Here is a 13,476-nt window from a genome sequence, read left to right as displayed (position 1 = left end):
TTCGCAGTTCTTGGAGTGGGCTCGGGAGAAGTGGCAGGGGTGGAAGGAGAGGAAGCACAGGAGGAGGGAGCATCAGTGGAGCGGTCTGTAGGGCCAGGAGAGGCCTGTAGGCCAGGAGAGGTCTGTAGGCCAGGAGAGGCCTGGGACGAGGAGCCGGGAGTGGTGGGGGAGCTGAACCGATTGAAAAAGCTGTTTAATTCATTCGCTCGTTCAATATTCCCCTCCACAGTGCTGCGCCCTTTCCCGTGTCCGGTGATGGTTCTCATCCCATTCCAGACCTCCCGCACCTGGTTGCGTCCCAGCTGCTTCTCCAGCTTCCTCCTGTGCGCCTCCTTGGCCTCCCTCAGGCAGAGTCTCACTTCCTGCTGGGCCTTCCTCATCTCCTCCTCGTTCTTGCTCCTGAACGCCCGCTTCTTCCTGTTCAGGACAGCCTTGACTTCCTTGGTTACCCATGGTTTGTTGTTGGGGTAACACCTGATTGTCCTGACAGGGGCCACGGTGTCCACACAGAAGTTCATGTAGTCTGTAAAACACTGAGCTGCCCCCTCAATGTCCTCCCCATGTGAGCCCACAATAACATCCCAGTCGGTGGTCTGGAAGCAGTCCCTCAGCATCTCCTCTGCTTCCGGGGACCACCTCCTGACCTGTCGTGTTGTTGCTGGCAGCCGTTTCACCAGCGGGATGTAGGTGGGCTGTAGGTACACTAGGTTATGGTCTGATTTACCCAGTGGAGGGAGGGGGGTGGCGGTGTATGCCTCCTTAGCATTAGCGTAGAACAGATCGATGGTTCTGTTCTTCTGTGTGGGACAGTCTACACACTGGACCATTGTGGGGAGAGATGAGTCCAAGGTGACGTGGTTAAAGTCACCGGTGATAATGACAAGCGCCTCCGGGTGCCGGGTCTGAAGAGCAGAGGTGGTCCCACAGATGGTCTCTCGTCCCGTCTCAGGGTCCGCCCGTGGAGGGATGTAGACGGCCATGATGATGACGTGTGAGAATTCACACGCCAGGTAGTAGGGTCTGATGCTAACAGCTGTTAGCTCCAGATCGCGGTTACACAGTGTTGATTTCACCGTCACATGTCCCGGATGGCACCATCTATCGTTGGTATAGATGATTAATCCACCTCCTTTCCTCTTACCGGCGGTGTTCGTGTCCCGGTCCGCTCGGACGGAGGAGAAGCCGGTTAGTCGGACGTTAGCGTCCGGCACGTCGCCAGTTAGCCACGTCTCAGAGAACACCGACCAGCTGGTCTCCCGGTAGCGATGTTCAGTCCTGCACAGCGCCGACAGTTCGTCCACCTTGTTGGGTAGAGAGTTCACGTTCCCCATGATGACGGGGGGGGGGACGGAGGGCTTGACTCTCCTCCGGTTAGCGGCTCTAGCCGTTAGTCTAGTCCTTTCAACGCGACCCGCTCGGCATCCGCGATATCTCCGTCGGAGCTCAGCGGGGATGAGATCGCGTGTTGCGGGGTCTCCTTTGACCCTCATGGACATCAACTCCTCCCTGGAGTACACCAGCATATTACTATACATTATATAATTTAACGTTAGAAAAATACACGCAGAAACATAGAAAAAAACGCAAAATTATGCAAACAAACTCGCTCTGAGCAGAGGAACCTGCAGCCTGCTCGCGCATGCGCAGAAGATCTACTGTATAAAACATTTATGTGTGATAAATCACATTCTGTAATGTTTTTGTGACTCATTCACACACAGTAAAACACAAACTCTCAAATCTTGTTAAAGTTGTGACGTTTACACATCTTTATTCAGCTTATGTGACAGAAAACACAAAAAAATTGATTAAATTCCGGAATATAAGCAAGAAAACTATCAAAAATAGAGTTCTTTAATATACATAGATGCATATACGAGTTATACAGAAACATGATGGAACGACTGGTCTGTGTTGTGTGTGTGTGTGTGTGTGTGCGTGCGTGTGTGTGTGTGTGTGTGTGTGTGTGTGTGTGTGTGTGTGCGTGCGTGTGTGTGTGTGTCTGTGTGTGTGTGTGTCTGTGTGTGTGTGTGTGTGTTTGAGGCAACAAATCAGAATTACACATCAATAAACAAAAAAACACACGTAGAAAATGTTAAAAATATTTGTTAAATACAGTTAAATACGTTACAGCAAACACTTTGTTTTATTGTCATTGTCCTCTATAGTATAGGATAGTGTGTGTGTGTGTGTGTGTGTGTGTGTGTGTGTGTGTGTGTGTGTGTGTGTGTGTGTGTGTGTGTGTGTGTGTGTGTTTCTATCTGTATGTGATCACACTAAATACAAATACAGGAGGCGGATGCAGCGGTCGTACATGAAAATGAATGAAAAGAAAAAAATGAAACGTAGAAATGTGTAGCTCAAAGCAGACTGTCTGATGCTACGTCATTAGCATTACGTGCTAGCTGGTTAAGCTAGCGAGCTGATCGAAATACAACCAATCCAACCACATCGAACGACCACGTTATCCGTTGCCGTAGCAACGTTCAACACTGATGCTAACGCTAATGCTAGTGGCATACACGTCATATCTACAGACCCGGGTCAGTCCCCGGGTTCTCCAGGGGGGGTCCTCAGGGGGGCTCTAGGGGGGCACTTCGGGGGGGGTTTATGGGGGCACCAGGGAGGTTCTAGGGGGGCACCTCGGGGGGATCTAGGGGGGCACCTCGGGGGGGGTAGTTCCTCCTCACCCGTGCCTTCCTGCCCTCCTGCTTCAGCTTCAGGAGGCGGAGCTTCTGCTGGCGCCGCTTCTCGCGGGACCACAGCTGCTCGCAGTACTCGTCCACGCTCAGGCCGCCCCCCCCCACCCGCTCCAGGTCCTTGTAGTTCTTCAGGGGGGGGGTCTGGGCCAGCCACGAGTTCCTGTGCCCCGGCAGCGGTGGCGGGGGGTGGAGGCCGCCCGACTGGCCCAGGAAGCCCACCGCCTTCCCAAGGGGGGGCGGGTAGGCGGGGACGTGGTGCTGGGGGGGTGTGTGCTGGAGGCTGTCGGGGGGGATCACTAGGAGGCGGTAGCGGGCCAGCCCTCGGCTGTAGGAGCGCTCCTCCCCGCTGCAGGTGTACACGCCGGCGTCGCCCCCCTCCAGGTGCTGCACCAACAAGCCCCGCCCCATGGGGCTGAAGCGGGGGTCATCGCCCTGACGGGTGGGAGAGGGGGGGTTCAGACGGACGGGGTCATTACTGATGCATCAGGAAGCGACGTGACTCACCACCTCCCGGCTGACCGGCGTTGAACCCACAACCTCCGTCTGCACCGCCCACCTGAGCTGCGCCTGAGACCAGCGGGGGGCGCACTCCAGGAAGGTGGAGCCCCCCTCCACGCCGTACACCACCCTCACCTCCAGGGGGCGCGCCTCTGGAACACACAGGCACAGCTGAGCTAACGGCGCTAACTAGTCCATTAACTAGTCCCCAGGAGGATCAACTAGTCCCCAGGTTAACCTGAACTTTATTCCTGAATGTATTTGAATAATATTTGGTTTGAACCACTTGTCTGTTAGGCCCCGCCCCCACAATGACGGATTTTTTTAAAAGCAGAACTTTTTAAAAACGCATCGAAAATGATTCGTCCACACGACAGCGTTTTCAAAACAATCTCCGTCCACACGTAAACGCAGCAGCGCGTTTTGAAGACGGCTATAAGCATGCCAAACCATGTGGTGGCAGTGTTGAGTCAAATTTTATCCAATAGGAATCCTCCGTGTTTTGGTGTCACAACACACGGGCCCCTAAATATGACATCACAGCGGTTTTCATCGCAGGAAAGACGTCAGCGTTTTTAAGAAGTCCCGGGGACACGCCGTCCACACGACAACGCAGACCCAGCGTTTTTAAAAAGTTGCGTTTTCGTTACGGATATCTGCGTTGTCGTGGGGACGGAAGGTGTCAACGCAACAGAAAAGTTGTGTTTTTAAAAAATCCGTTATCGTGTGGACGGGGCCTTAATTTCCCTTCAGGGTTTACTAAAGTATATTAAATTATATTAGTATATAAAGTATTTTATAAGCATATTATGAATAATATTATGAATGATATTATGATATGATATGATAGATACTTTAATAATCCCGGAGGAAATTGCACTGAAAACAAAGTCGCTCAGAGCAGAGGAAACTGCTGCCTGCTCGCGCAGAAGAAAAAGAGTTATAGAGTTATATTATATTATGAAGTATAACAGTGTATTAGTATTAGTATATTAGTAATATTATATTAGTATATAAATAGTATATTATAAGGTATAAAGTATATTATATTATAAAGTATATTAAATTTGTATTACTAAAGTATATTACAATAAAAAATTTAAAAATTAATATGAATCTATTTGAAGATGAAAATTAAATTTTATCTTTTATTATAGAACCTCATCGTGGGTCACAGGGGTTGCTACGGGCGAATAATACGATATGTTTTATTCTGATCTATTATACAGTAGCGTGATATATGTGTTTTTAACTGTTAGGGTCACACACACACACACACACACACACACACACACACACACAGAATATTACACAAGTCTTTTGTGTGGACGTTGAGCTGCAGTACCAGAGTCTGGCCTCTAGGGGGAGCCCCGCCTCTACCTAACCGGGATCAGAAGCGGGTCTTCAGTTAGTCCAATCCTGTGTTTCCTGTCTGAACAATGATGGTCCACACCCCCCACACACCCCGTGACGTCATCGGGTCACCGACACGGCGGTGAGTCACTCCCAGCTTCCTGTTTCATGACTCAGCGATAAAGAAGCGCCGGCGCTTTAAGTCGTCTGAACTTCATAGTCCAGGTGAGGATGGAGCAGCTGTTTGTTTGTTTGTTTGTTTGTTTACACGTGTTTATTTATACTCCTCACTAAACTATCCAACCAATGGCAGAGAGCCTTACAGTTCGGTCCCGCCTTACCGTCGTCTGTGATTGGACACTGACTCCAGGGGTCTCCGTACTTCAAGTCCTGTCTGCGGGTCCTCCTGAGACACACACACACACACACACACACACACACACACACACACACACACACACACACACACACACACACACACACATCTTTAGATAAAGTTGACCCCCCCCTCCTCCCCGCCCCTAGGGCTGATGGGATGTCTCTCTTGACAGGCGTGTCTCCTCTTTGGCCTGAGCGTCCGTCCTGCTGCTGGTTTTTATTCCACCCCCACCCCCCCGCCTGTCTGCCCCCCCCGGCCCTCACCTCTTGCCGGAGGGGAACACCCTGGAGCAGGCGCCGCCGTCCCAGGAGCAGTAGGGGTCGCGGGCCAGGCAGCAGGCGGGGCAGTCGCTGCCGTACAGCTCACACCTGTGGAGGCCCAGCTGGACCACGCCCGGCTCGCCTGACACGTACAGCTGTTGCTATGGAGACGAGGGCGGGGACTGTTAGAGCGTGTTCCTGAGTGGACGTCACGACTGAGGCGGGGGCGGGGCCTCCTACCCTCTTGGTGGACAGCTCCATGCTCAGGATGGGGGAGGGAACCTGCAGGAAACACAGGGGTTAAACCGGCCTGGACTTCCTGTTTGATCAGGAAGTAGAGCTCCAGCTTCCTGTTTGATCAGGAAGTAGAGCTCCAGCTTCCTGTTTCATCAGGAAATAAAGCTACAGCTTCCTGTTTATTTGTGGCTGATTTGGTTTGAAGGTTTCCTTCCTTCCCTTCACCTCAACCTCACTTCCTCCTCCTCTTCCTCCTCCTCTTCCTCCCAGCAGCTCCTCACCTGGAAGACGGTGATCTCCTCCAGGAGGATCTCCTCCTCCCAGTCGTCCTTCATCACCGACACGGCCTTCAGAAGCTTCCCGTCGTCTGAGGAACGACAGAACCAGTCAGGCTGCGATGCTAACGATGCTAACGATGCTACTGATGCTAGTGATGCTACTGATGCTAGTGATGCTAGTGATGCTACTGATGCTAGTGATGCTACTGATGCTACTGTAGTGACACGGAGCTCGGCTGAAGCTGTTCAAACAGGAACCTGCAGGTGTGTTTACACAAACGCTCTGATGTGGTTACCATGGAGACAGACAAACGAAAAAAGGTCACAATGTACAAAAAGAATGGATTTATGGGATGTATTTCACAGCTGAACACACTGACCCACGAACACACACACACACACACACACAGGTCAGTCTGGATCCCTGTTAACCCTTGATGGACCTGCTGGTGAAGGTCCAGAGCAGCAGGAGGACAGGACCCAGGGGTCAGAGGTCAGTTTTATGTTGGTTGCCATGGAGACCACAGAAATATGAATGGAGGGGGGTCCATTCACAATGGGGGTCGTGACGACTAAAGGTCACGACCCCCAAAAAAATGTTGAACAGGAAGTAGAAAAGCTCCTACATGATGAGAGCATATGGGCGGGGCCTCACCTGTCCCCAGGTGCAGCACGTCGTAGGGGCCGTCCTCCGCCTCCACTCGGTCCACCACCAGCTTCTTCAGCAGGGAGGCGCCATTGACCCAGGTCAGGACAGGCCGCCCCCCCAGGGGCAGAACCGGCTCCCACATCAGCTGGTGCTGCCGCACGAAGCTCACCACCTCGTCCGGGAAGTCCCTGGTGGACTTATGGAGGGGGTCGTAGGTCGCACTGGGGCACTGGGGGCCAGGACGACCAGGACCAGGAGGACCAGGACCAGGAGGACCAGGACCAGGAGGACCAGGACCAGGAGGAGAACAGGCGATGAAACAATCCATCATTACAACAGAAATACAAGTTCTACTCTTTTATTTTGACAATATCTCTCACTTCCTGTCTGCACATGGAGCTGCAGACCAGAGGTCAAAGGTCAAGACTGTTTCATTTAGTTTGAAATATCACACCCACACAAACAAACACACACACACACGCACACGCACGCACGCACACACACACACACACACACACACATAAAGACACACACACACACACACAAACACACACACACACACACACAGACACACACACACACACACACATAAAGACACACACACACACACACACACACTCACACACACACACACACACACACACACACACACACACACTCACACACACACACACACACACACACACACACACACACATACACACACACACACACACACACACACATAAAGACACACACACACACACTCACACACACACTCACACACACACACACACACACACACACACACATACACACACACACACACACACACACACACACACACACACACACACACACACACACACACACACACACACACACACATAAAGACACACACACACACTCACACACACACACACACACACACATAAAGACACACACACACACACACACACACACACACACATAAAGACACACACACACACACACACACACACACACACATAAAGACACACACACACACACACACACACACACACACACACACATAAAGACACACACACACACACACACACACACACACACACACACACACACACACACACTGACAGCTGATCCTCCCCAGAAGAGGCTCAAAGTCAGAGGGTTTAACCCTTTCAGTGCCTCGTCAGCAGCCGACTATCACACGTGTGTGTGTGTATGTGTGTGTGTGTGTGTGTCGTCGACCTCGCAGGAAGCTCTTAACGCCAACACACACATCCTGTCATCACTCCGTTAAAGGATGATGCCCGGTGGGCGTGGCCCGGTCACACTGAGTCACATGACCCGTGTGGGTCACGTGACCCTGTGTAGGTCACGTGACCCCGTATGGGGCTGGGCGTACGTACCGTTCCGGGTCGGGGGTACGGGACGCGACCTTTGAACTCCACCCAGCGGTAGTCCGGCCCCTCCTTGTGAGCAAACGGCCCGTTGAAGGAGGAACGGATCGACGCCATGGAGAACACACACACCGCTGACCCCCGGAACACTGAGCTGAGGAGGAGGAGGAGGAGGAGGAGGAAGAGGAAGAGGAAGAGGAGGAGGAAGAGGAAGAGGAAGAGGAAGAGGAAGAGGAAGAGAAGGAGGAGGAGGAAAGGAGGAGGAAGAGAAGGAGGAGGAGGAGTAGGAGGAGGAGGAGGAAGAGGAAGAGGCCTTAAGTTCACACAGAATGGAGTCCTGGTGCTAACGGATGGTAGATGGTGCTAACGTGTGCTTATTGGTGCTAACGGATGCTAATGGGTACTGCTAACAGGTGCTAACAGATGCTAACAGCTATGCTAACGCGGCCCCCTGGCCCCCTCACCTGGTGGTGCTGAACACTCCATATATGGTCGGGTTGTGCGGCTCCTTGGTCTCCAGAACGAAGACGTCCTCTAGAAGAACAAGGAGGTGTCAGAACCCCTCGTCCAATCAGAGGAGGGGATGATGTCAGAGCCCCTCGTCCAATCAGAGGAGGGGGCGTTACCCAGCTGGTCGAAGTGCGTGTCCACGCCGGACGGCCCCGGGGCCGCACACACCAGCCGCGCCTTCAGGAAGGTGGTCCAGCGGTTGATGAGGCTCCGCCTCCCACCAGCGTCGTTCTGCAGGTGGGGGACAGGAGAGGGTGTGTGGGCGTCACACGCTACACGCTGCTATTTGCTAGCGGCTGACGCCCCGCCCACCTTGCAGACCCGCGCCACGCGGCTGTAGACCCGCCTCTCCCGTGGCCCCGCCCCCTCCGCCCGCTCCCGGAAGAAGAAGTAGAGCTTGTCGTCGTCGGGGCTGCGGGTGTCCGGGATGGAGAAGGAGGCCACGAACTCCGGCTCTGGGGGGGAGAATCAGGTGAGGGCTGGGGGGAGGGTGCGTTAGTGGGGGGGGGGGTCGCGTCTCACCGTTCAGCCAATGGTGATCAGCCTCAGTCCGGATGTAGTGGTGGGCGGAGCCTCGCACCGACGAGCGGAAGATGGCGGCGTTGGCCCCCATGAAGTCCACTGAGGTACCAGCATAGAGCTCCCCGTCTGGGGGGGGCAAACCAATAATCAATGGGAGATTGATTAATCAGGATTGGTCTGGCTTCCAGTCTCTGGTTACCGTGGCAACGACACTGAAATGTTTTACCAATCAGTGATTGGTCAGGTTGATGTTTACTGATAAACATCACGGCCCCGCCCCACTCACACCCCCATCAGCAGGGGGAGGGGCCTGCGTTAACCAATCAGACGTACCGGTCAGTCTGGAACTGAACGGCTCCCTGGGGCTGAAGGGGAGTTTCCCTCTGCCAGACTCCGCCCCCCCGGACAGGCTGAAGGAGAGCTACACACACACACACACACACACGATGACATCATCACACGCTGCCTCATCCAGGCCAGCCAACAGGTGACTTCCTGTTTACCTCGGGGGCGTGTCCCAGGTGCAGGTAGGTGCATTGTGGGTGGAAGGCTCCCGTCCCGCAGGCGTACACGTGGGTCTTGTTGAACGGCTGCAGCAGCCGCACAAAGTTAGCACAGTCCGTCTGAACACACACACACACACACAACACACACACACGAGTCACTCTTGATGCTTGTGGAGATGTTTACCTCGGTCACATGACTACCTTCTTAAAGGGGCCGCTCCAGCCGCTAACACAGAATACATTAGCGCCAAACTGAAGCTAACAAGCTAGAAAACGTGAAAATTTAGCTGCTAGCAGAAGAAAACTAGCGACAGGAAGTGGCGACAGAATGAAAACAAAGACAACATGGCCGTCGTCCAGCAGACTACAGTCAGTCTCTAATCCCTGACCTCTAATCTCTAACCTTTAATCTCTAATCTCTAAACGTTTATTCTCTAACATCTAATTTCTAATCTCTAATCTCCACCTCTTACCTCCAGACTCTTCCCCGCCAGCCGGCAGCGTTCCACGTGTTCTCTGGCCGCCGCCCAGTGAATCTGGGGATGAGACAACACGTCTGTTCCTGCTCCGCCCCCTTCACGCAGCCCCACCCTCTTTCCCAGCTCACCTTTCTGCCGGGGCGGTCCAGGCTGTCCAGCCCCAGCAGGTAGATGTGGTCTTTACCCCCCACCAGGAGCCACCCCTGGTCCTCATCCAATAGCAGCACCTGGTAGCCGCCGCTGACTCCGCCCCCCCAGAAGACCGCCGAGCCGTTCCTGAGATCTGAAGGGAGAACGCAAAAAGTAACTGAGTACTTCCTGTTAGCATGCTAGGCTACATCCTCCCACGGCTACTTTGTTACTGACTTCCAAGGAACCAGTCTCGCTAAAGGTTTTAGCGTGCATGCTACCACGCATGCTAACATGCTGTTTATAAGCAAAACATTTGCTTTCAGATGCTTGGGTTGCTTTTGTCTGGTGCAAAAGCTCGGCCACGCCTCCCCAAGCAGGAAATGAGTCCAGTCCAAACGAGGACGTCTGAGTTGTGGTCCCGCTGGGACGGCACAGGATCCAGTCAGGATCCAAAGCCGGACTCGATTAATCCTGATTTAGTTTTTTTGGCTGAAGCATCAAAAACCTTCTGGGGTCTTGATGTTTGCTGCTTCGCTAATCCCAGATTATCCCTACGCCCCCCCGGCGGGACGCTCCTTAAACACTTTGCTGAACTGTTTTCTGTTTGTCTCCATTATCCAATCAAGTTCAGTTAAACCACGACCTCCAGCAGTAAATCTACACTCGACTCCTCGGGTCTGAAGCGGCCAGTCGACCCGAGCTGCTCCTGAACCGATGGAGGAAATGACCCATTAACCCCTCGTCTCCCAGCGGAACGCCGTCCTGACGGGACAACAGACATGTCCTTGAACGCAACACGGCCCATTGGTTCCAAATCAGCTGCAACAAAAACCCATTCAAAGGGAAATAAATCATCGCCGTGACAACCGGCTCTTTCGTGGGACGCCAGTCGCTCCGAGATCCCGTTAAAAATGAGAAATGGATCCAGGAATGGAAACAGTTCCTCATGTTTACACAGGAAACGTGATTAGAACGGAAAAACCACGGCGTGTGATGAAAGCGAAGGCGCAGATGTGGCTCTGATGGAGCAGATGTTGGAGAAACCCCCCCTGGAGAACCTCTGGAGGACGTCTGGAGACGTTTGGTTCCCCATACCTGTAGGTTATAAGCTCCAAAAGTGGGGTTTATAACCTGTCGTGTGACTCCTTATGTCGTCTCCATAATGTCTGATGACTTACGAGCACGAAAGCGTCATCGCACGCCGTAAACGTGGTCGCCACGGCAACCGGCGCTGAAGGAGGTGTGATTTATCTCCAGCAGACAGAGGATGGAGGTTCTGGATAGGGTTCTGGACCCGCGGCCCCCCAGAACCATCCATCAGCGGAGCGGCGGTGTGATGAAGGCAGGAGATTCCTCATCCTCCTCTCCCAAGGGGGGGGCGCCACATGAAATACGGGAGACGAACCTGACGTCACCCCCCCGTCTGACCCGGTGAGGTTCGACTCCCACGTGTTGGTGTGCAGCCCGGAGGGGGTCCACCTCGCCAGCAGGGGGCGCCGCCTCACAGACGCTGAGGCGTGAATGCGAGGGCAGACTGTATATGAATTTATTATTATTATTATTTACTTTTATTATTATTATCATTCTTATTTTTTAATAAAGATAGCAATTAATTAATAAATTTATTTATTTATTAACTCGAACAGCGATGAGTTTATCTGTTTTGTATTTTTAAATCTTATTATGAAAAATGAAAGCGAAAATAATAATAAACACACACACTCACACACACACACAGACACACACACACACAGACACACGCACACAGACAGACACACACACACACACACACACACACACACACACACACACACACAGACACACACACACACACACACACACACACACACACACACACACACACACAGTAAGAACAGAACATACGGTAGAAACGACGCAAGGATGGAGTTTGACCCTTAGAGTGACCCCTCCCTCCTCGTGGTTAATGCGTTCAGGAACCACACGATTAACGAATTCCACGACAGAGCGACAAACTATTTTATTATTTAGGGTAATTTAAACGCTTATGAACCCCCCAGCCCCCCCCATCCTGACATTAACCCCCTTCTATCTGTGTTTCCTCTAAAACTCTGACAGACTGTTTGAAACACTTTGTGTCTCACGGACGTCTGAGACTGACAGAACGTAGAACACTACAGGATGACGTCAGCCAATAGGATGAGAGTATGGGATCACGTGACTGACTACTTTGTAGTAATACCTGTAGTAATACCTGTAGTAATATCTGTAGTAATACCTGTAGTAATATCTGAAGTAATACCTGTAGTAATATCTGTAGTAATATCTGTAGTAATACCTGTAGTAATATCTGAAGTAATACCTGTAGTAATATCTGTAGTAATATCTGTAGTAATACCTGTAGTAATACCTGTAGTAATACCTGTAGTAATATCTGAAGTAATACCTGTAGTAATACCTGTAGTAATACCTGTAGTAATACCTGTAGTAATACCTGTAGTAATACCTGTAGTAATATCTGTAGTAATACCTATAGTAATATCTGAAGTAATACCTGTAGTAATATCTGTAGTAATATCTGTAGTAATACCTGTAGTAATACCTGTAGTAATACCTGTAGTAATATCTGTAGTAATATCTGTAGTAATATCTGAAGTAATACCTGTAGTAATACCTGTAGTAATACCTGTAGTAATATCTGAAGTAATACCTGTAGTAATATCTGTAGTAATATCTGAAGTAATACCTGTAGTAATACCTGTAGTAATACCTGTAGTAATATCTGAAGTAATACCTGTAGTAATACCTGTAGTAATACTTGTAGTAATATCTGAAGTAATACCTGTAGTAATACTTGTAGTAATATCTGAAGTAATACCTGTAGTAATACCTGTAGTAATACCTGTAGTAATACCTGTAGTAATACCTGTAGTAATACCTGTAGTAATATCTGAAGTAATACCTGTAGTAATATCTGTAGTAATATCTGTAGTAATACCTGTAGTAATACCTGTAGTAATACCTGTAGTAATATCTGTAGTAATATCTGTAGTAATATCTGTAGTAATACCTGTAGTAATACCTGTAGTAATATCTGAAGTAATACCTGTAGTAATATCTGTAGTAATATCTGTAGTAATATCTGAAGTAATACCTGTAGTAATACCTGTAGTAATACCTGTAGTAATATCTGAAGTAATACCTGTAGTAATACCTGTAGTAATACTTGTAGTAATATCTGAAGTAATACCTGTAGTAATACTTGTAGTAATATCTGAAGTAATACCTGTAGTAATATCTGTAGTAATACCTGTAGTAATACCTGTAGTAATACCTGTAGTAATATCTGAAGTAATACCTGTAGTAATATCTGTAGTAATATCTGTAGTAATATCTGAAGTAATACCTGTAGTAATACCTGTAGTAATACCTGTAGTAATACCTGTAGTAATATCTGAAGTAATACCTGTAGTAATACTTGTAGTAATATCTGAAGTAAAACCTGTAGTAATACCTGTAGTAATACTGTAGTAATACTGTAGTAATACTGTAGTAATACTGTAGTAATACTTTAGTAATACTGTAGTAATACCTGTAGTAATATCTGTAGTAATATCTGTAGTAATATCTG

At 50.1% G+C, this 13,476-nt stretch overlaps 1 protein-coding gene across 1 annotated transcript in view; it reads right to left on the bottom strand.

Moving 5' to 3' along the window:
• Positions 1 to 1,740: 1,740 nt before the first annotated feature.
• Positions 1,741 to 13,476, bottom strand: part of si:dkey-49n23.1 (semaphorin-3D) — a 31,484-nt gene continuing 19,748 nt past the window's right edge. Inside the window, exons 4-19 of the mRNA XM_068314428.1 lie at positions 9,863 to 10,017; positions 9,729 to 9,791; positions 9,253 to 9,372; positions 9,083 to 9,170; positions 8,750 to 8,875; positions 8,540 to 8,682; positions 8,344 to 8,458; positions 8,182 to 8,251; positions 7,727 to 7,871; positions 6,363 to 6,585; positions 5,711 to 5,796; positions 5,433 to 5,474; positions 5,196 to 5,353; positions 4,895 to 4,959; positions 3,207 to 3,352; positions 1,741 to 3,134 (exon numbers count right to left, since the gene is read on the bottom strand). Coding sequence (XP_068170529.1) covers positions 2,631 to 3,134; positions 3,207 to 3,352; positions 4,895 to 4,959; positions 5,196 to 5,353; positions 5,433 to 5,474; positions 5,711 to 5,796; positions 6,363 to 6,585; positions 7,727 to 7,871; positions 8,182 to 8,251; positions 8,344 to 8,458; positions 8,540 to 8,682; positions 8,750 to 8,875; positions 9,083 to 9,170; positions 9,253 to 9,372; positions 9,729 to 9,791; positions 9,863 to 10,017 — 2,249 coding nt within the window. The 3' untranslated portion in view covers positions 1,741 to 2,630. The remainder of the gene's footprint in view (positions 3,135 to 3,206; positions 3,353 to 4,894; positions 4,960 to 5,195; positions 5,354 to 5,432; positions 5,475 to 5,710; positions 5,797 to 6,362; positions 6,586 to 7,726; positions 7,872 to 8,181; positions 8,252 to 8,343; positions 8,459 to 8,539; positions 8,683 to 8,749; positions 8,876 to 9,082; positions 9,171 to 9,252; positions 9,373 to 9,728; positions 9,792 to 9,862; positions 10,018 to 13,476) is intronic.

The sequence above is a fragment of the Antennarius striatus genome, chromosome 5, assembly GCF_040054535.1.
Source record: "Antennarius striatus isolate MH-2024 chromosome 5, ASM4005453v1, whole genome shotgun sequence".
Classification (NCBI taxonomy): Eukaryota; Metazoa; Chordata; class Actinopteri; order Lophiiformes; family Antennariidae; genus Antennarius; species Antennarius striatus.
Note: the sequence above shows the minus strand (reverse complement) of the source record. Positions and strands in the feature narration are given on the sequence as shown.